This window comes from Carassius carassius, chromosome 30, assembly GCF_963082965.1.
Source record: "Carassius carassius chromosome 30, fCarCar2.1, whole genome shotgun sequence".
NCBI classification, from domain to species: domain Eukaryota; kingdom Metazoa; phylum Chordata; class Actinopteri; order Cypriniformes; family Cyprinidae; genus Carassius; species Carassius carassius.
Genome location: NC_081784.1, coordinates 1,330,243 through 1,355,733, shown reverse-complemented (window position 1 = coordinate 1,355,733; position 25,491 = coordinate 1,330,243). Strand labels below are relative to the sequence as shown.

General features: G+C 37.8%; 2 protein-coding genes across 6 annotated transcripts in view; both read right to left on the bottom strand.

Moving 5' to 3' along the window:
* The window catches only part of LOC132110378 (lysosomal-trafficking regulator-like), an 89,920-nt gene extending 74,340 nt beyond the window's left edge, over positions 1 to 15,580 (bottom strand). For 3 of the 5 annotated variants that reach the window (XM_059516928.1, XM_059516930.1, XM_059516931.1), the window contains exon 1: positions 14,902 to 15,542. In XM_059516928.1, the coding sequence (XP_059372911.1) occupies positions 14,902 to 14,982 (81 nt within the window). In that variant the 5' untranslated portion in view covers positions 14,983 to 15,542. Of the gene's footprint in view, positions 1 to 14,901 lie in introns of all 5 variants that reach the window. The other 2 variants (XM_059516934.1, XM_059516929.1) reach the window with 2 other exon arrangements.
* A 1,077-nt stretch (positions 15,581 to 16,657) lies between these two features.
* Positions 16,658 to 25,491, bottom strand: part of LOC132110376 (nidogen-1-like) — a 43,704-nt gene continuing 34,870 nt past the window's right edge. The window contains exons 14-20 of the mRNA XM_059516927.1: positions 22,187 to 22,350; positions 20,727 to 20,853; positions 20,399 to 20,570; positions 19,083 to 19,240; positions 18,826 to 18,949; positions 17,242 to 17,354; positions 16,658 to 17,077 (exon numbers count right to left, since the gene is read on the bottom strand). Coding sequence (XP_059372910.1) covers positions 16,947 to 17,077; positions 17,242 to 17,354; positions 18,826 to 18,949; positions 19,083 to 19,240; positions 20,399 to 20,570; positions 20,727 to 20,853; positions 22,187 to 22,350 — 989 coding nt within the window. The 3' untranslated portion in view covers positions 16,658 to 16,946. The remainder of the gene's footprint in view (positions 17,078 to 17,241; positions 17,355 to 18,825; positions 18,950 to 19,082; positions 19,241 to 20,398; positions 20,571 to 20,726; positions 20,854 to 22,186; positions 22,351 to 25,491) is intronic.

The following is a 25,491-nucleotide window of genomic DNA, read 5'->3' as shown; positions in this document are numbered from 1 at the left end:
TTTGGTCAATATTGAGATCATGATTATTTAACAGGACTATTTACTGACTTGGAAAAATCAGGTATCTATTGAAAAGTTATTTCTAAAACAAGTTGTCATTTTAAGTGGATTTCCTTAAACTTTAGCTCAACTGAAAAACAAATAAAATATATAGTAAAATACATAATTCTAAAAATAATAAAAGCTCATTTTATATATACTCATACATGTAAAATAAATAAACATTGATTATATATAAAATATATATGTTAAAAGTAATATATAATTGTTTTTCTAATAAATAATTTAAAATACTAAATAAATTACATCAACAATAATTGTTTAAATTGTTTGATGTTGATTATCTAGTTTAGAAAGGAAAACTTGAAATCGCATAATATGACCCTTTGAGTGATCTGTAAAGTTGTCTAAATTGTCTAAACCTACTTCTCAAGGTTAATCAATTTGTAAATCCAGTTTATTTGTGCCCCGTGATGGGTACAGCTATGAGAAGCGAGTCTTCCATATGACCCCGCTCTTACAGAGGATGACCGTTACGTAACGTTTTTTCCGGTCATAATTGTGACTGATCTAATATGGGGTTGCTTTTATGATTTCATGAGGAGATTTTCGAGTTCCACATTCCTCCAGGAACCAGGATGAAGAACTGCAGAAGTGAGAATGAACACCCTACAGATCCTACCAGAAACAAATGTGTACACACACGTTTACTTGACCTGTCAGGTGAGTTCATATGAGGGCTGTGCAGTATGATGGTACAGTATACACAGTGTGGCAGTAAAATCTGTACCACAATCACTTCTTCTGACCACAAACTGCATCTCAGTGACATCACCTTGGTATATTGACTCGTATTTTGAATTATGCATGAAAATACAGTGGATTTGTGTTCAAAAATTACTATGTTAATTTGGTGTGTAAACTAATTGAGTTATATACACACAAAATCTGAAGTCATTTACAGAAATTAAACATTGAGCCATCAACAAGCCAAGGCTTTTCTGAACAACTAGTTGACCAGTTAAAATGAATCAGAACAACCTCTAGTTGAAAAAAGCATCTATCACATCACAGCCATTGGAAGAAACGGGACTCACCAGAGAGAAATTGTGCAATCTGGAGGTAAGTGGATGGTACAGAGTTCACACTAGAGCAAGAAACACAGGATGTGGAACCAAATGATAGCTTAAACGCCTGTGGCAGATTTAAGGGTGAACTTGTATATTTAGCACTGCAGAAGTTGATTTAAACATCTTGAGCAAAATAATACAGATGCATCAAAAGTTTGGACACACCCAATTGGTTTTCTCAGAAGTTAGAACCTACAATATTTTTGGTGTGTGAAATGTCTGACTGGTGGTATTTCAGAGAAAGATCTGATGCGATCGATCAGTTGATGCAAATATAAAAACCGCATGTTTCTGATTAACTCTGATGAACTGAGATGCTGGTGGGGTTAGTTTCATTGCACACTACAGGACATGTGACACTAAATGACCCACAGGACAATGTACCCAAGTAAAGATCTGAAGTATTGCCCAGACAGAATATCATATTATCCCTCTAATCTCCAGCCATTAACTCCAATCTGGATCAAAACCCAGGCTATAATTCGGTGTGTCCTAAAGTCACTGTTTGCAACGACATGTTTTTGGCAAACAAAGTGCTACAAGGTTCAATGTTAAAAAATAAAACAGGGAAGAAGACTGTAACATTCCTTATATAAAGTTTTAATTATGTTATTAGTAGTAGCAGTAGTTTGAGAGGTACATTCAACTGTACAACACTCAAGTTCAAGTTAAACCAAACTTTCATCTTGACGTTTATACAAGAAATTAAATGATTCTGCCTTTTCTTCACATCACAGTTTAAAGCTCAATGGGAAGAGTGTATCTTGATGTCACTGGTGACATCTGATGGACAGACTTCACAGAGAGACCTGATTAAACTAGCAGACTTCTCAAACACAGCACTTCATCTGCACATCACAAGAAAATACAAAAACATCAAGAAATAAAAACTGCTACTTCATCAGGACTCTTAACATTAACATTACACGAACTTATGAAACCTTTAAACCACTACAAATGAGACTGAAACAAACATTAAATGACCAACTTACCCACAAGTCGATTGAAGTGATCAGAGAACAAAACCTTGTGGAAAATAAAAACCCTCTCCTTATGTTTAAAAACGACTCACTACTCATACAGACATAAAAAGCAGCAAGAAGCGAGAGAAGTGAGCATCCTGTCAGCGAACAACATACCCCTCATCAAATCTAAAAACATCTCACGCTAACCTCAACTGATTTAAAGCTATAGTGACATGTCGACAGTCTCTTCCAATGAAATACCAGACTGTATTGAGCAAAGGAGAAGTGTGTGGTTAGTATAGCACATTAAGATAACGGCTGACCTTTTTCTCCAGCATTCAGTTTAACCAACCACATCTCCACTGCACACCCAGCACGGCTCAAATCTGAACTTTCAGACCTAAAGGACCATTCACACCAAGGACTATAACTATAAACTATAATTCTAAAGTTATAGCTAGTTAGAACAATAATAGCTATAACAAATAGTCATTCAAAGTCACAACTATCACAATATCGCTGGAATTACTTTTAAGAATGATTCCTTTTTGGTTAGTGAACACAATATAAACATTTGACAGCCAAATCAAAAACCATCTGACTTTAAAAAACTTGAGCATTTCAGGCAGAAGATGACAAAACTACAGCATGTTTTTATAATAAACAAAAGGTTATATTGTACGTTGTTATAAATGCTAATATATTTATCATTCTTGGTTTGAATGGGCTTTGACTCTACAGCTTATCTTCATTACTTACAAAAGCTCATACAGATTGATTTTACTTCTAGTTCATTTATCAGACTGGAAATGAAATGGCAAATGCATTGCATTATGGGATACAGTTTCCAGTGTAGTGTGCTTTGAATGTATACTGCATAGTAGGTCATTTGTAAACAGAGGAATCTACTAGAGATCGACCGATATGGGTTTTTCTATAGCCGATGCCGATGCCGATGTTTAGAGGTCAGGGTCAGACTGTGGTCGATATGTGCTGCCGATTTTTAGGGCAGATATCTTGAAGTTTTCCCCTTTATTTGCATGCTAAAATGTCAAACTAATAGTAAGTGGATGCACAACATTTCTAAACTTATCATCATTTATTGAGCACAGACAGAAGTCAATCAGAAAGTCAATCATTTACAAAAAAGTTTTAGAGCATTTATCAAGCAGAATTTTTCAAGTTTGTTGAAACATAAATGTAAACTTAAATATACATTTAAATAAAATAAATAACATGTTATAAATAAAAATCAATTAAACTGAAAAATATAAAAAATAAAATATATATTTTTTTTAAATAATAATAGTAGTGCTGCAAACACACTAGCAACCAGCAACATTTGTGTTTGGTATAAATGACACAGAACATCTAAAGTGCATTCTAATTTCAAACTTACATCGCAGTGTGTTCATTATTAAAATAAAGTACAGTCAACTAAACATATAAAAGGTTACACTGGTCAATTTAAATAGACCGTGGTATACCGGTCCACTCTGCTGTTATGCCAAGGATGTTTTTGCTCATGTGAAGAGGATGATCTTTCCGTCTAGTTTACATTAAAAAAAAAAAAAAATATATTATAGATTAACATTCAGATACATTGCGAATGTGGAAACATTTGGATATGCGCAGAACGAGACCTGAGCAATAACCTCCAAATACATCTAGTCAAACCCGCGCTCGCTCGTATGCACGCACGCATGCACGCACGCATGCACGCACGCACTCATGCACGCACTCATGCACGCACTCATGTGTCGTGATCTAATGCTTGGTAAATGCAGGATTTTTTAAAAACAAATAGGCCTAGCGAAACGCAAAAATTCTAAATCGAATATTTTGCAGAACAGAATCAAACAAAAAAAGTACTGGTCATAATACTTGCATAAAATGTTTGATGTGAAAAAGTGGTTCACTGACTGCACAGCACAGCCACAAGCGTCACAGTTACGTTTGGGATCATTTTATTTTTAATACTATTGTGTCATTTGAAAACATTGCAATAATAATAATAATAATACCGCTTCAGATGCATTTTGCAGTATTAAGGTTATTAATTGATCATTAATTTAAACGTCGATCGATCATGGAAATGATCGAATATTGACATCCCTAAATGCAAATGAGTTGGATGGAAACCTGGCTATTGTCTGCATCAAACCATGCTTCCGAACAAATGTGATTCACGGTTCTGGGCAGCTCCAGGACAGCTGTCTCTCCGAGCACGGTGCTGTCTGTGAGCGGGGCGGAGTAACGGAGCACTCAATCACGCTGCAGTGTTTGTAAGAGCTGACAACTTCTCCACCCCATTTACAGAGTGAGATTCTCTGACTACCTTTATCTCCCAAGGACTGTTGTTGAATCTTCCAAAAGTTTTGGCTTGGGGTGCTTCACATGCGGCAGCAGCACTTTCAACCGCACCAATAACACGGGGCTGCCCGCCAACATGCCTGACTTTAAATCGGCACTACTAAACATGGATATCGGCCGATGGCGATATATTAAAAAATGACAAATATCGGCCCGATATATGGGCCGAGCTATATATCGGTCGACCTCTATAATCTACGCATATACTTAATATATTAAAGCAGAAATAGCATGCGTTGGTAAACATAACCAGACTGTTTATTTAATTTCAGTAACCTAAATAAGTTCAACTTCATCACATGAACATTAATAAGTAATTAACCGGATGGGGGGCAGTAAATAATTATTTTATTATTTATTATACTTTAATAACTTAAAGTAAATTGGCTGAATGGATGGACACAGCCACACAGTGTTTACTTGTCATTGGCATTGAGAAGAAGTGTCATCGTGGTCAAACCTTATTGCAGGAAACTGAAAATGTGAAGCGCACAGCCACAAACACACATCCACATGGTTATATAAATATAAAGACAAGCAGACCCTCAACAGTGGTGTACAGTGTTATAATGAAGACACAAAACTGTTGGGGGGGGGGCTATAGAGTTGTCCTATACTCTATCTAGACATTATATAGTAGTGATTGCAGAAATGACTCACATCTGTGTTCAAAGTTACACTGCAATAGTGGCACAGAAGCCACCTCTGAGCAGCATTAAACAGTGTACATTCATCACAGAGATTCATCTTCAGGTGTCTCATGTTCGAGTTCAGGATTCAGTTAGAAGAAAGTCTGTCAAAAGCTGCCACAGTTCAATTTCAAAACCTGGTTAAGCCGGGTTGACAGGCTTTTAGCCCTATAATTCACTCCACCCAAACAACCAGGAGGGCTTTGACAGTTCAATCTGGAAGTGCTTTAGCTGCTCGAGCCAAACACTCTGACTAAACCAAAGTGAAATTTAATTATCGCCCACCAACCAGTCCATCAAAACGAGATGGCCACAGGCTGACCTTGGCCTAAATGCACTGATGTCAATCAAGAACCGTCAAATCTGACCAAATGTTCCTAACACTTTACTTATGCATCTTAAAATATAAATCACACATGAATTCACAGTTAACTCCATATCACACACCAACCTAGCAGTTATACCAACAGTCTACATCATCTGAACTATTCTTGGCCCTCGCTCCACGACAGCTGCTCTCAGCAGACACACATAAAGCAAATATGATTAAAAAGTGCTTTAGCAGGATATCTCTGTTTAATTACCAAAGTATTTATATATATTGTGTGTTCTTCTAAATATTTCTTGCTGCATGATTTTAAAAACCCTAAACTGTAGATGTAAATATTCACCATACGGGGTACCATTGTGTTTTGGAAATGTACCTAGTGTTGTTGAGCGATATGGTCATTTTTCTAAAAGCCTGTGACATAGGCTATTTCATTACTCTTTGGTGTATTAAATCACACGTGTGAAAGACGGAGAGCCTATGGAAGCACCAATAATCAAAATAATATACTTTCAAACGTACTGATAAACTAACATGTAAAATATAAAAATATTTAAAACAGCTAGTTCATATATATTCGGATAAAACAGTCATGCATCGCTATTAGAATAGCGTGTTGTGTGAGAAGTTTGCCGCTTCAGTGTACAGAATTATTATACAGTTCAGTTCTTCCATTTGTAGAAGAGTTAAATGAAACGTATACTTCAGTCATAAAGTGCTCTTCATGATGAGCTGAAGCGCTGCCACAGAAACATGAACAAGATTCGTTCTAACATAACTGTGGCATTAAACTCAGTTAGTGAGGGCTCAGTTAAAATATTGCACATATACAGGCCGTTCAGATTACTTGTTAAAGTGCAATGAAATACCTTATATCAGCAGATGATGTATGTCTGTGTTTGTGTTGGAGACTCCTTCACCGTCTACAGGCTCTATCCCCATTTGCGCGTGTGTGTGAAATGTGGTGCTATATATGGGAAATTTGAAAATAATAATAATAATAATTTAATTCATTAATAGAAGAATGAGCCTAATACCGTCTTGACTATCGACAAAGACATCTGCTGTCGTCAATACACAATACTATCATCTATCGGCAGTACCATGGTAAACATACAAGCACCATGGTATTATAATCTTGTGCAATCACTTTACCATAGAACCATCACAGTGCTACTTTCAATAGGAGGCCAGGATGGTTGGTTGTAACTCATGATTCAACTGGAAATTTGTTTTGTAACCAAAACACCCTACTAAAACTACAGATTGAGAACTATAAATCAAAACTAGTCGATTTGTTTGTCTAGTAGGCCAGAACACCCTAGTAAATATAGATCTAGTAAATCAGAACTAGTGAATTGTTTGTCTAGTAAGTCAGAACACCCTAAAGCCTGGTTCACACGGCAGGATAATTAGGCCGATTTTAGACCCGTTTGACACCTTCCGACAATCTAAAGGATGCTCCGATTATCGTAAAATAATCTGATCCGATAAACCTGCCATGTGTGGTGTGTTAAGACTGCTCTCCTCTGCTCAGAAGGACGTCGGGACTAGGGTTGCACGATGTGTCGTTTAAGCATCGATATCGCTATGTACGAATCCACGATAGTCACATCGCAGGATGTGCGATGTAGGCTGTCGTAGTTGATCCGTTATTCATTAACTGTACGGGCCAGCTACTCCCCTGCCCTTGACGATTTGCAGATTAATTGCACAGCTTAACCATCATAGAGTGAAAGTTTATCATTGACAGGACTGAAAACCACATGCAAGTTTAACAGGGCAGAGAGAGAGGGAGCGCGAGAGAGACAGAGAGAGAGAGAGAGAGAGAGAGACAGAGAGAGAGAGAGAGCGCGCGAGAGAGACAGAGAGAGATAGAGAGAGATAGAGAGAGACAGAGAGAGATAGAGAGAGAGCGCGCGAGAGAGACAGAGAGAGATAGAGAGAGAGCGCGCGAGAGAGAGACAGAGCGCGCGCGAGAGAGACAGACAGAGAGTACATTAGAAGTACCATCAATGTTTATAGAAATGTATATGGATTTATGTTGCATGTAATTTTTTTTTTCTTATGAATATATATGTATTTTTGTTTGTTTGTTTCTATCCTGCTATGTACAATGCTTTGGCAATATGTACCTTTGTATGTCATGCCAATAAAGCAATATGAATTGAATTGAGAGAGAGAGAGAGAGAGAGAGAGAGAGAGAGAGAGAGAGACCGAGAGAATTGAATTTTACAAAAACTTTAATACACTTTCAAGAATTAAATTACAATCATAAACATTTATCAATCAGATCATAACAAAGTTCACAAAAAGAAAAATACTACTTCATTTTCAAACAGACAACACAGGGCACTATTGCAACACCAAATATTAACAAAGGTATCGAGATCATCAACAAATTTATAATAATTAAAATCTATCAAGATTCTTGCCTGTACCATATTAAAAAGAAGCTCAACTACATTTTGTTCTACATTATCTTCAATTTTTTTCTTTCTACTCAGATAAATTGCTAGTTTAGCCTTGCCTATGATAAAATTCAACAACTGACAATGAAATCTTTTCTCTCTAGCATATTTAAAACCAAAAATAAACAATTCCACAGAAAAGGTTTCACCACATCTTTCAAAAATATTGCTTAATGACAAAAATAGAGGTTTTAACCTGTAACACTTTGTAAAAGCATGGAAAACAGTTTCTCTTTCATTACAAAACGGACATTTGTCACTACTTTCAGGGTTTATAACAGATACAAAGGAATTAACCGCAATGGCTCCATAAAGGATTTTCCATTGCAAATCTCCAGTTTTCATTATCAATGGTGGTTTATAGAGTGACCTCCACTGAGGTTTTATATCTGCACTCAAAGTGAAAACAGTACGCCACGGGGTGTCAACTTTCCCATCCAACATCTTTTTGTTAAAACTAAACACACAGTATTTATATAATTTTTTTCCAACACAGGATAAAAAATCAATATACACAGTACTGCAAGACTCCAAAAAAAATCCAGAAAAATTTTCCACATTCACAGCAAAAACTAAATTTGGAAAAGGATCCACTGGATTGGGTTCAATAAGCCCATCTCGGAACCTAGACAACAGAGTTAATTCAGTTGGTTCAAGTGTAGATTTCCATTTTGATAAAAGCTTTGTGATGATGCGAACAGACTTGAAGCCCAACTTTTGAGCAATTGTACCATTGTTCTTTAGGTCACAGTCTGTTTCCTTCAATAAAAGGCCCAAGGTTAGGATTCTGTTATCAATAAGGGCTTTGTTAAGTCCTGGAAATAAACCATTTCTAGACAAATCCATTCGTGTACCATATATTAAGGGCTCCTCCAATAACCAATGAAGTGATTGTAGATCCTCTGTTCGCTTGAAGTGAAAAAGATTCCAGATTTGAAAAATGTTCCTATAGAAAATTGGTAGTCCAGAAACGTTTTTTCAACGAAAAATGTCCGAAGAATTCACGAGGAAAAGATTTTTGTCCAATCCTAGACCTTTGAACTTGCGTAGAATGACATGGGCAACAGCACACCCCTTCACATCAGAAGAACTAACCAACAGTTTCTGAATACGCTGAAGCCGAAAAGTTGCCACTCTGCTCTGCAGATGTACCAAACCTTGACCCCCTTCTTCTTTAGATAGAAAGAGCAAACTGTGAGGAATCCAATGTATATTGTCCCAAAAAAAATCAACTAAGATGGCTTGAACTTTCTTCAATAAAAGAGAGGGGGGATCAATACATGCAAACTTATGCCATAAAGAGGACCCAACCAAGTTATTAATTATTAGGATACGACCCCTATATGACATTGCTGGAGTCAGAAATTTCCATCTTTCTAAGCGACCTTTAATTTTTTCCACAACATTTTCCCAATTCATTTGTAAAGTAGAATCGTCTCCCAAAAAAACACCTAAGTATTTAAGACCTGTTCTTCCCCAAAAAAGACCTTCTGGTAACTTTGGCTTTCCTCTCAACCATTTACCTAATAAAAGAGCTTCACTTTTTCCCCAGTTTACATTTGCAGATGATAACTTCTTAAAATCGGATAATATCTTCAATAATTTTTCAATGTCATCTTGATCATTGATCATTATGAGGACATCATCAGCATAGGCTGATAAAATAAAATTATCTTTGCAATTTGGCAAACATACACCTTTTAACTGAGCTCTAAATTGCTGTAAAAGGGGCTCAATTGCTAAGGTATAAAGCATTCCAGATAATGAGCATCCCTGTCGAACACCTCTATTCACTTTAACAGGAGCACATAAACCACCATTGATTTGAATAAGACTCTCAATATCACAATAAAGAACCTTTATGAGATCGATAAACTTTGGGCAAAAGCCGAATGATTTTAAAACTTTCCAAAGGTAACAATGTTCCACACGATCAAAAGCTTTTTCTTGATCTAAAGAGATTAAGCCACAATCCAAATTAAGCATCCTGGAGACCTCTAAAATATCACGAACCAACGAAATATTATCAATTATCGTTCTGCCAGGGACACAATAAGTTTGATCAGAATGAATGACAATATCCATTACTTCTGCTAATCGATTTGCCAGAATTTTAGAGAGCAATTTATACTCACTACAAAGCAGAGATATGGGACGCCAGCATCTTATATCAGTGAGATCGCCTTTCTTGGGCAAGAGGGTTAATACTGCTCTCCGGCAGCTTTGAGGTAGCCGGCCCTCAGCTAGGCTTTCATTCAACACCTCTAACACATCCTCTTCCAGGACAGCCCAGAAGGTCTTATACCACTCAATTGGTAGACCATCAACTCCTGGAGCTTTTCCTGACTCCATTCCTTGAAGTGCTTTAAACAACTCAGCTCTTCCAAGAGCACCTGAGATCTTTGCATTGTCTTCTTCTGATAATTGAGGTAGATCATCAAAAAAGGCATCCTCCCTCTCATATTCTGCTCCGAGTTCGTTCGTGTACAGTTTTTCATAAAAACTGATTGCTCTCTTTCTAATTTCTTTAGGATTAGACAAAAGCTTACCAGACTCTGAACGTAGAGCATGGATAACTCTGCTCTGTCCATTTTTCCTTTCCAAGCCGAAAAAGAAACTGGAGGGAGCATCCATATGATTTAATTTTTGGAATCGTGATCTGACCAAAGCTCCTTGTGTTTTAACCTGCAGTAAATCATTCAGCTGCGTCTTCTTTTTTGCTAGAATATCAAAATAGTTTTGGGTTCTAGTTGATTCAGCCAATTCTTGTAGTTTTAGGATATCAGCCTCCAAGCTACTTACATTTAAAAAGGTCTCAGCAGTGATATTAAGAGTATATTGTGTACAGAATTGCTTTATTTGGACTTTTCCATAGTCCCACCATTGCCTTACAGAGTTAAACGTTTCCTTCTTTGTCTTAAAATCATCCCAAAAAATTGTAAACATTTTTCTAAAATATTTATCATTTAATAAATTAGCGTTTAATTGCCAATAGGCACTCTTTGGTTTAATTGAATTAACAAACACATGACACTGTACCATACAATGGTCAGAGAAACCTACAGGAGTGATTAAACATTTTTTAATGATGTTGCAATGATGATTAAAAATATAAAACCTATCAAGCCTAGCTAAAGAAATCGTATTGTCATGAACATGTGTCCAAGTATACTGTCTTTGGGTTCCTTCTAAATGCCTCCACACATCTTATAACTCATAGGTTTTAACAAGTTGAATAAGGCGTTTACGAGAAGGTGCGTGCGGTTCGATGTGATTTCTATCCAAGTTCGATACAGTACAATTGAAATCACCACCCAAAAAAAGATATTCTTCTCCGTGACAATTTTGTATAATAGAACTAAGTATGTCTAGAAAAACCATTCTTTCAACAGCAGAGGTAGGGACGTATACACAAATCAGAACAATAGTACACTTTTCAAAAGTAACCCTTACTTTCAAGAGTCTTCCTTTAATGACTTCGTCAATCTGATATGTATGGGGAGACATTTTTTTTGTAAAAAGGATAGCAACTCCTCCACTGAGTGAGGTATTATGACTCAAGATTGAGAGCCCACTCCACTCTACTGCCCATTCAGGGGCATTTCTAATATCACTATGCGTCTCTTGTAGCATAGCAATATCTATTTTCTTTAGTTTAATTTCTTCAAACAAGCCAGCTCTTTTTTTTATATCTCTCAATCCATTAACATTGATTGTTGCTATGTTTACCTCACAAATAATTAAAGAAAAAAAGAGAAAAAATAAACAAAAAAACAGAGGTGAACACACATACTCTTTCATGGTTTTCAAGTTAGATCTTTCCACTGTCAACATTGTTATCCCCTAATGAAAGCTTTCTCACAATTTTTTTCAACCGGTAAACCTCCTTGTTTGTGAACAAACTCTCAGACATAGAAAACCTGACCTTGTCAGCAAATTTTCTTGTGTCTGGGAAAAAATCAGCTACACACACACCTCTTCTATTTTTTGTTGCTCTTAAAAAGAGTTTAATATCCTCAACTTCATAGCCGCTGCTAGTAAAGTCACTTTGAGACAAACAAATGCTGGAATCAGAGGATTCACTATCACTTTCTATGTCTTCATCAATATGTGTATTTCCAATGTCTATTTTTATGGCCTTTGCAATTTGAGGAGAATCAATATTTTTCCTTTTATTCGGGACTTTAAAATGAATTTGCTCTGTTTCTGTCTCGTTTTTATCCAGATGTTGATGAGACTGTGGCATATTAGACTCATCATCACCTTCTTGCATTTCTGTCTGTACACTAGGATCATATGTTTCAGTGTTAACAAAATCATTTTTACCAGCCATAGTAACAGAGCCAACTCCCTGAGATTCTAAACTCACTCTCTCAGATACAGCGTCTTCGATCCTCTTATCAGTATTCACGGTTTCACTCGCAGCAATACCCGATGATCCCGCTTTAACAGTCTCATTCACATCTTTCTCACTATCATCATTGACTTTGTTAGGACAAGAACGAATTAAATGTGTTGTTTCTCCACACCTAAAACACTTCATTTTCTCTGTTGTGACATAAATAATATAATCACAATCCTCTACTTTGAGGCGAAGTGACAAATCAATCTCTTCATCATCCTTTAAGATCATGAACAGATAGCGTCTAAAAGACACCACATGTTTCAACAACGGAGACTTGCATCCAACTGGAATCATCTTAATCGGTGATACAACTTTACCGTACCGTGACATAATATTAACTAGTTTCATCACTGACAAACGGAGGAACGTTCGATAATAACACTTTCTTGGACAGCATAGAAAGCGGGAGTACCGGAATAAAATTCTCACCCACAACAATGCCGGTTTCAACTAGCTCATTAGCATTTTCAACTGAACTAAGAAAGATTACTACGGCACTGTTCATTCTAGAGGCCGACAATACATGCTCATGTCCCACCATTTCACCTGCAGCCAAACAACATTCCTCTACAGTCACCGCGGACGCCACTTTCACTCCGTGACGCCGTGTGAGGGAGCTTAAAATTTGCGATCGCGGGGCCGCCATGCTGCCTACAGCAACAGCAGCACACACGGCCCAACTCAATAATAACAACACGAAAAAAAACTCCAATTACTAAACTAATCCTACAAGCAGAGAAAAAAAGGAAGGAAGATAGAGAGAGAGCGCGCGAGAGAGAGACAGAGAGTGCGCGAGAGAGAGACAGAGCGCGCGCGAGAGAGACAGACAGAGAGTACATTAGAAGTACCATCAATGTTTATAGAAATGTATATGGATTTATGTTGCATGTAATTTTTTTTTTCTTATGAATATATATGTATTTTTGTTTGTTTGTTTCTATTCTGCTATGTACAATGCTTTGGCAATATGTACCTTTGTATGTCATGCCAATAAAGCAATATGAATTGAATTGAGAGAGAGAGAGAGAGAAAGAGAGACCGAGAGAGAGCGAGCCGTTTTCAAACAACACGAGCGCTGTCTTGCTCTCTCTCCCTCGCGCATATTAATCAATTGACACGATGGTGTCGATGTTTAAATCATTTAAAATGAGAATGTAGGTGTGCTCACCCCATTTTTGTTTGTAAGAAAAAATATCGCAATATATATCGCAGAAAAATAAAATATCGCAATGTCATTTTTTCCCAATATCGTGCAGCCCTAGTCGGGACCGCTCCGATCTCAAATCGGGAATATCCAACATGTTGGATTTATTTGGCCCGATTTCTTCTCGTGTGTGGTGTCCCCCGAGGACAAACGATCACGCAGCCTGTGGACTGTGGTGTGTAGCCAATAAGAAAGCGAGGTGACGAGGTGGCGAGGAAGTACCGGGAAACAAAATCAAAATCACCGTGATTTTTTTATCGCCGTGTGTGGGGTCTCTCAGGTTTGGAAAATCGGCCGACAATTTTTAAATCGTCCCGTGTGAACCAGGCTTAAGGGCCGTTCACACTGAGAACGATATCGTCTGTTAATTCTCAGCGCACGTGCGTCTGCCGCTTTTTTTTTTCTTGAGCTCATTACAGCAGGATTGATTCTGATTGGCTGTCAATGTTTTTATAGTTCATCAGAAAAACAAAATCGTTCTGAAAGTGATTCCAACTATACCGTTTCTTTGTGCCTTTATCGATATAGTTGTAGTGTGGACTTTGCTATTCTTTAATACTGAAAACGATTTTAGAACTATATCTTTATCTATATCGTCCTTGGTGTGAATGGGCCTTAAATCTACAGATCTAGATCTAGTAAATCTGTATGTCTAGTTAGCCAGAACACACTAGTAAATCTACAGATAGAGTACTGTAAACCAGAACTAGTCAATTTGTATGTCTTGCAGCCCAAAACACCATTGTAAATCTACAGATCTAGTAAATCAGAACTAGTTAATCTGTTTGTCTAATAAACCAGAATACCCTAATAAGTCTAAATGTCTAGATCTAGAAATCCAAAACTCGTTAATATGTTTGTTTAATAACCCTGGACACCCTAGTAAGATTAAAGATTTAGATCTAGTAAACCAGAACTACTAAAGTTGTAACTTACATATCTATTAACCCAGTCCCAGAACACCCTAGTAAATCTAGAACTAAAAACCCAAAATTAGTTAATTTATTTGTTTAATAACCTTGAACACCCTAGGAAGTCTACAGATTTAGATCTAGTATGTTAAATCTTAACTAGTAACGTAAATCTGTACATTATGTCTAGTAAGCCAGAACTGTAAGTAACGTTACCCTAGTAAATACCTACACAGTCTATGGTAAATACACAGACATATCTAGATCTTGAAAACAGAACTAGTATATCTGTTCTAACATCCTAGCAATCAAACAGCTTCCAGATTTAAGAATTTACCCCGAAATTTAAGTAAATCTTTGACGAGCCCAGGTACAAAGTTTGCTCATCGTCTACTAAGTAACTAACGTTAGCCCTCACGACTCACCTGCAGGTTTGCGCCCTGCGCGCGGCAGTCCGTGTAGTTCTCCCAGGCCTGGGACAGATCAGCCAGGTGTGAGCTGGCCATGTCCAGCTGACCGCCACCGGCTCCGGTTCATCCACAGCAGTGACCGAAGCTCTAATATCCAGCGCCGAAACTCGAGCTGCTTGACCGGCACATCATTTCATTAGGTTTCCGTCTGGATTAAGAGATGTGAAGTCCGTTAAACCCGTTACTGTCTAGGGATGAAATAACGTTAGAACTTTTGAATTCACGACTGGCGCGAACTAGGCTCTGCACTGGATTCAAGTCCGTTTATTCCAGTCTGGCTGACAGTAACTAGCTGTCAGGTTACAGATGTAAGCAGACACATGAAGAAGAGTCATATTAGTGCACCGCTTCGCGTCGAATACAAGTTGGGGCTTATATTAGCTTCGGCGTCAACGAACCATCCAAACTGCATTAACCTAAAAAAAATGATTTTATTTGCAGACAGAGACTTCATGTTTGCGTGAATCGGGTTCATTTCACGCAGCGGCAGACGCAGAATCTCCTAAACACAGCTTAGGCTAACTCTCATTTATTTAGTTATGTCAAATATGAGGTAGAACGAATGCCAACCGGACATGTTTAACCATTATATCAAAATTATTCATTTGAACGCAAGGTCTGAATGCAATTACAATATACGTACCTCGCCTCGGGTCTTCCTTCTAACATATACACAAGCAATTTAGAAGAAAAAAATGAGATGCAAAACAGTACAGTAAATAACGCCCACAAAACAGAATCCTAAGCGGGCATTGTTTGGATAGGCTGTCACTCAAATCAGTGGCCTATGAGGACGCTTCTCACCAGAATGACGCCAATCGTGTCTCCCCTGTAAGGGCGGGGCTTAGGCGCTTGCGTTCTTGTTCCCGTTGTTGGCGGTGCAGACGTAATGACGCCACTGCGCACAGTGCGCTCTGCGCTGCGTCACCGGGGAGTTCCAGTCTTAGAGCTTCTCTTTTTGTCAGACTCACTGTCACACAATATCTTTATTGTTGAAATAAGAGGATGTCTGTGGGGCTGTTTTTAAAGCACACAACAGGAAATCTTTCTGACCTCTGATCAGATCTGAACCACTGTTGCATGATGTCAACTTTTGGACAGATTCCTTCAGCATTTAAGTGCTAGACTCAGTCCTTTTCATGAATTAAACGTCAAATATGATATATATTTCATTGAAATTTTCTCATCTTTTGAGCACTTTTAAAACTCAACTTTCAAAGGTTCCACTAAATCCACAAAAGCTGATGCTTATGTCTATAAAAAAGATCAATCTTTGATCATTTCTGTTCAGTTAATTTAAATGTATTACATTTCTGGTTACTAAAGTAATATCTGCAGAAATATGTATTTGACAATGGCAAGAACACCCGATAAATAATAATAAGCATAATAATCATACTCATAATTATAATAACAATAACACATTAAAAAAACAATTGTTATGAAGAAATTAAAGACCTACACAGTCAAAGACATATAGTAAGAAAATAATAACTAGATAATTTTATGGTTTGTTCAGGAAGTGAAGAAAAACATTTTCAGATGATTTTTAGGCTGTTGCTGCGCTCTAGTGGTTATTATTTTCTGTGCACTAAAGACTTTATCACAGCATGAGTCTAAGGAAGGACAAAATAAGCATTATATATATATATATATATATATATATATATATATATATATATATATATAAATAAAAAAAGACAAGGCTAAATAAACAAAATATGATTTTATTGAAAAGATGAATGTGTAAACATTGGTTTTTGTCAGGTTTCTTTATCTTTAAAAAAGGATGCTCTCAGTATCGGGGTTAGTTTTGCTAAAAAATAGTTTGAAAATATATGAATGTATATTCACAATGACCTCATTAACATTTAATTGCACCCTGATCATATTTAAGGCACGGATGCATTTTAAAAATATTTAATACTTAGTTTGGCTTTATTGCATATTTCAGACAGAAGCATTCAGATGGGACTGTCATGTCATTCATCACTGGATCTTCAGCTCCAGCCTTCGTGCTCCACACAGCCCAGTCCCACAGCGTTGTTCGGACACCTGCACGAGCGCCCAGTAGGTCTCGCCAGACAAAAGTGAGTGCAGCCGCCATTATCAGTCGAGCAGTAGTTCTGACCTGATGAGAAACAGTGCATATCTTACATGAGCTGCAATAATTGTTTCAGGCATTATGATACCTTGAACTTTTGCTCTGTGGTCCAGTTGTCTATAAATGTTGAAATGCATCAGAAACTAACATCATTTCTGAAAACCAAAGCACATGACAGAGAGAAATCCTACCATGAGGGCAGTGAGCGTGTGCTGTGGTGATCCCATACAGACGTGTTCGTTTCTGGGGCTGGAACTCGTCCACCTCTCGCCTTGCATGTCGATCGACTACAACTACAGCACGCCTGCTCAACACAAACACACAAACCATCGTATGTTTGTGATACAATACATGTCTGAAAAACAAAGATTTTCTAACTGTTTTTGAAACAAGTCTTCTGCTCATTCAAATCTGTATTTAATTAATTTATTTATTTTTTATTAGAGTAAAATCTGTAGAATAGAATATTTGTACTATTTAAACGAATATATGCTAAAATGTTTTTTTTTTCAGCATCATTCCTCCAGTCTTCAGTGTCACTTGATCTTCAGAAATCATTCGGATATGATGATTTACTGCTCAAGAAACATTTCTGATTATTATCAATGTTGAACACAGCTGTGCTGCACAATATTTTTGTGGAAACTGTGATACATTTTATTTCTCAGGATTCACTGATGAATAGAAAGTTAAAAAGAACAGAATTTATTTGAGATAGAAATCTGCTGTAACATATAACAAAATTTATATTTGCAGGTTTGCGTCACAGCAATATGTTACATACTACAAAAAAACACTACTTTTAAAATTTAATAACATTTCACAATATTACTTTTTTGTGTATTTTTGATTAAATAAATACAGCCTTGGTGCAGAAGAGACTTCTTAAAAAACACACACACAGACACACACACACACATTAATATATGTATGGACTATTAATATTTTTTGCATCATTTTCATGAAAATTACGCATATTTTCCTCCCGGATTCTAATTATTGCAGTGCATCCTGACCTTTGACATGCTCATTATTTGTGTGCTGCTCATTATTTTCAATTGCTGTAACAGCTCCATTGTGTTTCTCCATTAACAGAGAGCAAAAGACTGTAAGAAGATCAGAGAGAGACACTAGACATACTGTGAATTTACACCCAGATAATTTCTCGGGCAATTGACCTTGCTTTCCCATCCTTCAACCACAACCAAACAACTCGAGCAATCTTAATTAGTTGATTAACTAACAGTTAATAAGCCTTTTCTGTGCAGATTTTGGGTGTATATCCAGACCCAGCAGTTATTATTCCTATTATTCTGTTAAAATACACTACCATTCAAAAATCCGCAGTCAGTATGATATTTTTAAAGAAATTAATACTTGCATTAATTAATTCATTAATACTTATCCATAAGGAATGCATTAAATTGATCAAAAGTGACCTAAATTTTTATTTTATTTTGATTGATAATAATCAGAAATGTTTCTTGAGCAGCAAATCAGCATATTAGAATGATTTCTGAAGATCAAGTGACACTGAACACTGGAGGAATGATGCTGAAAATACAGCTTTGATCGCAATAATAAATTACATTTTAACAGATATTCACATAGTAAACAGCTGTTTAAAATGTAATAATATTTCACATTTTTACAGTATTTTGGATCAAATAAATGCAGCCTTGCTGAGCAGAAGAGACTTCTTTCAAAACATTTAAAGGACCTTCCACTCAATAAATGTCTCATTAAAGTGTGATGTTGTTTAAGTGAAAGTTTACCTCGTCCAGTCAGTGTAGTAGAGGTTCCTTCCATCAGTAGTCAGTCCGAAGGGATACTTAATTCCCTCCATGAGCTGCCTCCGACGGCCCTGCTGCGGATTCATGCACTCCACTTTATGTGTACCTGCATCAGAAACACCAAACACCATCATTAACACTAAAGCTTAGACTAAACAGAGCGTGGCTTTAATGAGTCCCCCCAAACAGCTGTGACTTTCTTGCACTTGTAAATGTTTCTCAGTGAACTGGAGCCGCACCAGCATCCGCCCAGCACAGCAGAGATGTCTGAGGATTGTAAGTTAAACCGTTGGGGAGGCCCAAATCCACCTTGGCCAGGACTCTTCGATTTGTGCCGTCCATGTAAGCCATCTCAATTTTGGGGGCGTCCCTGTTCCAGTCGGCCCAGTAGATGTAGCTGAGGGAAAAACAGACCTTCAAAACACTGTGCAATAACTAATTCACTGCAGAAATGAAAGGTACTCAAATTCTTAATGCCAAGAATGAGTATAAACATGCTTTTATATACTCGTATATAAACAAAACTGTAATCATGGTCTAAAAGTAAAACCAATGCAGGTGAAATGAGTAAATGCATAATTATCAGCCATGAAATTGTATCTTGCATTGTTTTGAATATAAAATTTCTTATGATAAATCTTTACACAGCCTTATTAAGGCTGCACAGTGCCTGCTTGTAATTCAGTGTGCCACTTGTAACACATAATGCCACATTGAAGCCAGATTAGATTATGCCTGCTCTGATCCACTTTAACCTCTACCGTCATAGTATACAAATGCATTTGTGCTACATCTGAGCAGCATTAAACAATCTTTGTAAAGACACATAAATGCCAATTCAGAAGTGCTTTCTGTGCCACATTTGAAGAGTACATTTGGCATTGCACAGCAAAGCTGACACAGAAACACTTCTAAACTAGCATTTATTTGTCTGTACACAATGTTTTAATGCAACTCAGAGGTGGCATAAATGTGTTTACAAAGCAATATTTAGACACTAGAGACAGCGCAGGTATAATTTAGTCTGGCTTTTATGCAGAATTATGTATTTATTTTGAGCTGGCAAAAAGCAACCTTAACTCATTTATTAGGCATGTTTACAAAGCCAAGTTGGGGCTGCTCAGTGCCTGCTCAAAATTCAGTGTAAAGACATAATGCCGCATAAAGTCCAGTCTAAATTATGTCTGCTCTGACCCACCTTAGCACCTAGCATCACAGTACATAGTTGTAATTGTTGTGTCAATGCATTTATTTAACCTCTGAACAGCATTAACCAATCTGTGTAAAAATACTTTACATGCCACTTCAGAAGCGCTTCTGAGTCACCTTTGAAGAGTAAAGTTGGCTTTACACAGCAAAGGCTGGATAGAAGTGCTTCTGAACTGACATTTACATGTCTTTACACAGACTGTAATGAATCACATCACTTATAAGCATCAGATTATCATTCTTAATCCTTATCAATCTTTATGTTGCATTCCTGTCCAACTATCTTTACTTGTCAAATGTCTTGTTATTAATTTTAGATGCTGGTTGTATCTAGTTAGTCACGCACCCGTTGGTGGGATCGGTTAGGATGGCTCTGGGGTTAACCAGGTCTGTGTTAATCAAGACACGCCGATGGGATCCGTCTAATGAGGAAACTTCAATTCTGTCCATCATGGAGTCTGTCCAGAACACGTTTCTGCCCAGATGGTCAATAGCGATGCCTTCAGGACTGCTGAGATCTGAAACAAAAATCAGTGTCAGACAACGTCTTAAGGTCCTACGAAATCAAAACTGATTTCAACACTTTTGTGATCCACAGAAGATGTTGAATTAGAATGGAACGATGCAGCGAGTCATTTTTGGGTGATCTATTGGTTAAAATTGACTAAAACTACCTGATTTAATGATGTGGACAGGTTCTCCACTTTGTAGACTAGCTTTGCTAATGGCAGGTGTGCTGATGTCTGTCCAATACACCATCTTCTCCACACAGTCAAAAGCAATTCCAATCACCACTTTCTCCTGCAAAAACAACAGAAAAGACGATGACCGCCGCCTTCAAGCATTCATATATATCTGTCTCTCTGTGACTGGCTGTCTAGACAACACATGAAAGCACACATCCAGAATCTGAGCGAGTCAAATGAGTCTCAGGCCAGTTTTGTTACTAACGCGTGGTTGAATTTTCCCTTGGTTCATAAGCTTCACTGATGTTAGTCATTACAGTAAATGTTTGCATGTGAGCAGTAAATAAGAGCAGATGGGATGTGAGATTTCTCACAGAATTGCACAGAACAGACCTTAAAGTCCATTTCAGGAGTCCATAGATGAAAATATAAACCATGTGCATTTGCTGCATGTCTAGCTAAACACTATCAATGCAATAGTGAGAAACCATAATATTTACCATAGAAAAATTTGGGGTCGGCAAGAACTTTTTTGAAAGAATCAAATCAAAAGTGCCGGAAAAACGTTTATAATGTTACAAAAGATTTCTTCTATTTCAAAAAACTGTTCATCAAAGAATCCTGAAAAATTTAATGTATCACAGTTTCCACAAAAATATTAATGTTTCCAACATTAATAATAATCAGAAATGTTTCTCAAGCAGTAAATCATCATATTTTCATGATTTCTGAAGATCATGTGACACTGAAGACTGGAGGAATGATGCTGAAAATACAGCGGAGCATCACAGAAATAAATTACAGTTTACTATACAGTATATACACATAGATAACAGTTGAATGAAATTGTAATAATGTTTCACAATTTTACTGTGCTTTTGATCATGCAAATGAAGTCCTGGTAAGCAGAAGCTACTTCTTTCAAAAACATTTTAAAAAAAATCATAACTTTTTATAATTAAGTAACAGTTAAGTCGAGGAGAAAATGCGTATTAAAATCATGTATTTTTTTATTCTGCTGTTTCTCCTAGAATCCCTCCTCACATTCGTATGCTTAAACACGATGGAGGTTATGTAATCAGCAGAGGCAGCACATGGCTCTGATAAACTATTTCTCTGACAGTAATATTTCCAAGAAAAACAAAGTTAAGCAATCCTAAAATTCCCCAGCGAGCCCTCAGAAGTTCCCTACTCTTGCTTTTATCCACAATTTAACTGAGAGAGACGAACTATGAGCAGAACACAAACCACAGTGACATGTGTGCTCTGTAATTACTAACATTACTAAATAGACTCTGCATTCCAGAGCTTCAAAACAGCAGGGAATAAATCAGAACAAAGGCCTCTGGATGAATCTATGAGTGATTCGGCCTAAGACACTTCATAACAATTCATAACCAACACAAGTATGTGCTGCATTTTCGTGCATTAGTGTAAATGATCTTTACCGGGAGGTGCAGTGCAGTCTTGGCTTTGTTCTTCTTCAGGTTGTGACCTTCCAGAGGAATGTACTCAATCTTCCCGGTCTGTGCAAACAGGATGTGACTGCCAGGAGGCAAAGGACTAACGTTAGGATCAGGTGTTGGTCTATTCGGACCGGGCACATCATGACCTGAAGAACAGAAGATGCATGAATATAAATTACTTCATTTATAATAAACCAAATAGACCAAAATCAAGACGAAAGCAACCAGCAGCAAGCCCCACCACCACACCAACAAACCCTAAGCTTTATAGTGGGAAGAACAGGTGTACATTGTTCACTTGGTGAGTCTCCCAACCACACCCACTGGCCAGCCATAGCAGGAAGAACAGGAGACACGTCACACACCCGAAATCAAAACAAAAGAAACCAGGAGCAAGCCCCAAGAAGGAGCAAGAAGAACAGGAGACCCGTCACACATCCAGCCTAAAAAAAAAGAGTCTTAAAGAACAATAAAAAAAACTCAAGTTACAATTCTCCTTCATCCAGTAATCTCCAACAGTCTTATCAACTCTCCCACTCCTTCCAGCAACCTTGGCATCTGTTAAGCAAATTAAGAAAAGAACAGGGAGAAAAAAACAAGAGAAACAGGACAAATCCTACGATACGTAGACTTTGTGTATAAGAGATAAGGCATCAGCAGTTATGTTTGCTGAGCCTTTAATGTGGAGAAAATTGAACAGGTATCCCTGTAAAAATAAGCACCACTTCATTAACCTTTGGTTAGGATTCTGTAACGACATTTCATAGTGACAGAATGGCACAGTGGTGGCAGACTTGAGACAAAGACTCTAGAACACATTCACCACGTTCAGTTAACACTGTTTTAACCAGGGATTTAATGTTGTCTTTTAAAAGTTTATCTTGACTTACCAAATTAATTTTATAGTGACCTGCAAGTTCTACTAGTTGATCCTTACTCAAATCATTTAACAAACCTTCAGATGGAGCAGTAATAAATTCCTCAACCTTTGAGACCATTGAGAAAGGCAAAAGTATGGCTACTTATTTTCCCAATAATAATTGAGCGTAAAAATTGCATAAGCAATTCCCTCTAAGTTTCAAAACAGTCTAATGTCATCCCTAATCTTCTACAGTTACTTGCAGTGGGATTTTATACACTGTAAACCAGTTTGAAAAAGCGACCGAATAACGAGTCACCATTACAAAACATGGCCTTGTTGATGAGGCAATTGCTATAACTGCTTTCACCGTACAAACGAAAGAAACTAAAATATATAAATATTGGAGCAACCATATAAGGATACCCCTCCAAACAAGGAAAATCATAGTAGCCGATACTTACTGAAGTCGAACCCCACTGTGAAGCAACCAAAAAAAGCCAAACCACCAACTATATCCTCCAGAAGTATACAAAGCCAAAGATCTAAATTTAAGGATGAGCCCCCACGTTTGTCATTGCCAGCTCATAGCCGTGACCAAAGATTGGAGGACATAGTCAGGTTGGTTTGGTGGCAACAAAAATATTTATTAACATAAATAGAAAAATAAAAACACACATAGGTGTCCCATAGGTGTAATGGTTTTTATACTGTACAAACTGTATATTCTATGGCCCTACACCAACCCTACACCTAACCCTAACCCTCACAGGAAACTTTGTGCATTTTTACTTTCTCAAAAAAACTCATTCTGTATGATTTATAAGTGTTTTGAAAAATGGGGACATGGGTTATGTCCTCATAAGTCACCCTCTCCTTGTAATACCTGTGTCATACCCATGTCATTATACAGAGTTGTGTCCTGATATGACACAAAAACACATCCACAAACTTCCATCCACTCATTTTGGTTAAGACTGACTCCCACGCTGATTGTATCACTTAGGGAAAGTTTTTTGTGTTATGATGGAAAATCAAAAATTAAATCGCCTAGACTGGCCGTGTTAGTTGTTAAGTTCGTTTCATCAGGAGTATCGTTTATCATAACACACTGGAGACTGGAGTAATGATGCTGAAAATTCAGCTTTGCATAAATTATATTTTAAAGTATATTAAAAAAGAAAAAACATTATTTTAAACTGCAATAATATTTCACAATATCACAGTTGTATAATAAATGCAACCTTGATGAGCAGAAGAGACTTCTTTAAAAAACATTACAAAACTGATCTCAAACTTTTGAACAAGAGTGTAGAAAACAGCTATTTTAAATTCTAATAATATTTGTTGCAATTGCAGTATTACATATTGTGTATATTTTGTACAGTGAAATATCTATTGTATTTATTTTGTGTTGTATGGTTTATGTCTTGGCTGCTCATGCTGTCACAGTGTCTGGGTTGTGTTCCCTGGGTTTCCACTAGATGTCCTCCTTTCCCATGGTGTCTGTCACTTTATGAACTGTCTGTTCCCTTATTTGGTCACCTTCCTCCTTGTTTGGGTTAATTGATTAGTCCCCACCTGTCTCCAGTTCCCTCATTACCTTCTGTGTATTTATACCCGGTCTGTCTGAGTATGTGTCACGGAGTCCTTGTTTAATGTTGAAAGTTTATTCATGTCCGTCGCCTTGCCTTGCCTTGCCTTGCCTTGCCTTGTCTTGCCTTGCCTTGCCTTGCCTTTGTGTCTTGTTTATGTTTGGATTTGGATATTCTGGTTTTGACCCTGCCTGGACTGTTTACCCCTTTTGGATTACCCTTTAATAAATGACTTACCTGCGATTGGTTCCTTCTCCTGTGTTTTCTGTAACACCGATCGTGACAGAAGGACTCCGTCACAGTAGGAACCAGCGGTATGTCATTTTTCCGTTCCCCAGCCAAGATGGCGGAGCGGCGAACCAAGTACCTTCGGTTGATCGCCCTCCGCCAAGAGGGCAATGAAGTGGGTGCCCTGGCTCAGGTGTTCTGGTCCCTGGCCGAGGGCATGGGCTACAACGATGCGGCCCTCAAGGACTATTTCAATGGCGGGCTGGATGATCCAGTGTCTCAGGAGAAGATGGCGCAGTTAGAGACACTGGAATTCTGGGAATTCGTGCGCTACCTGCAGCATCGGCTTCGGTGGGATGCCCCAGCCACTTCTGTCTCTTCCGGCGGGGTGGTCGTCAGCCCAGCACCACTGCCCAGGATGGCAACCAGCCAAGCGCCACAACCCAAGATGGCCGCCAGTCCAGCACCACTGCCCAGGATTGCTACCAGCCAAGCGCCACAACCCAAGATGGCCGCCAGTCCAGCACCACTGCCCAGGATGGCTACCAGCCAAGCGCCACAGCACAAGATGGCCGCTAACCCAGCGCCAATGCCCAAATTGGCCA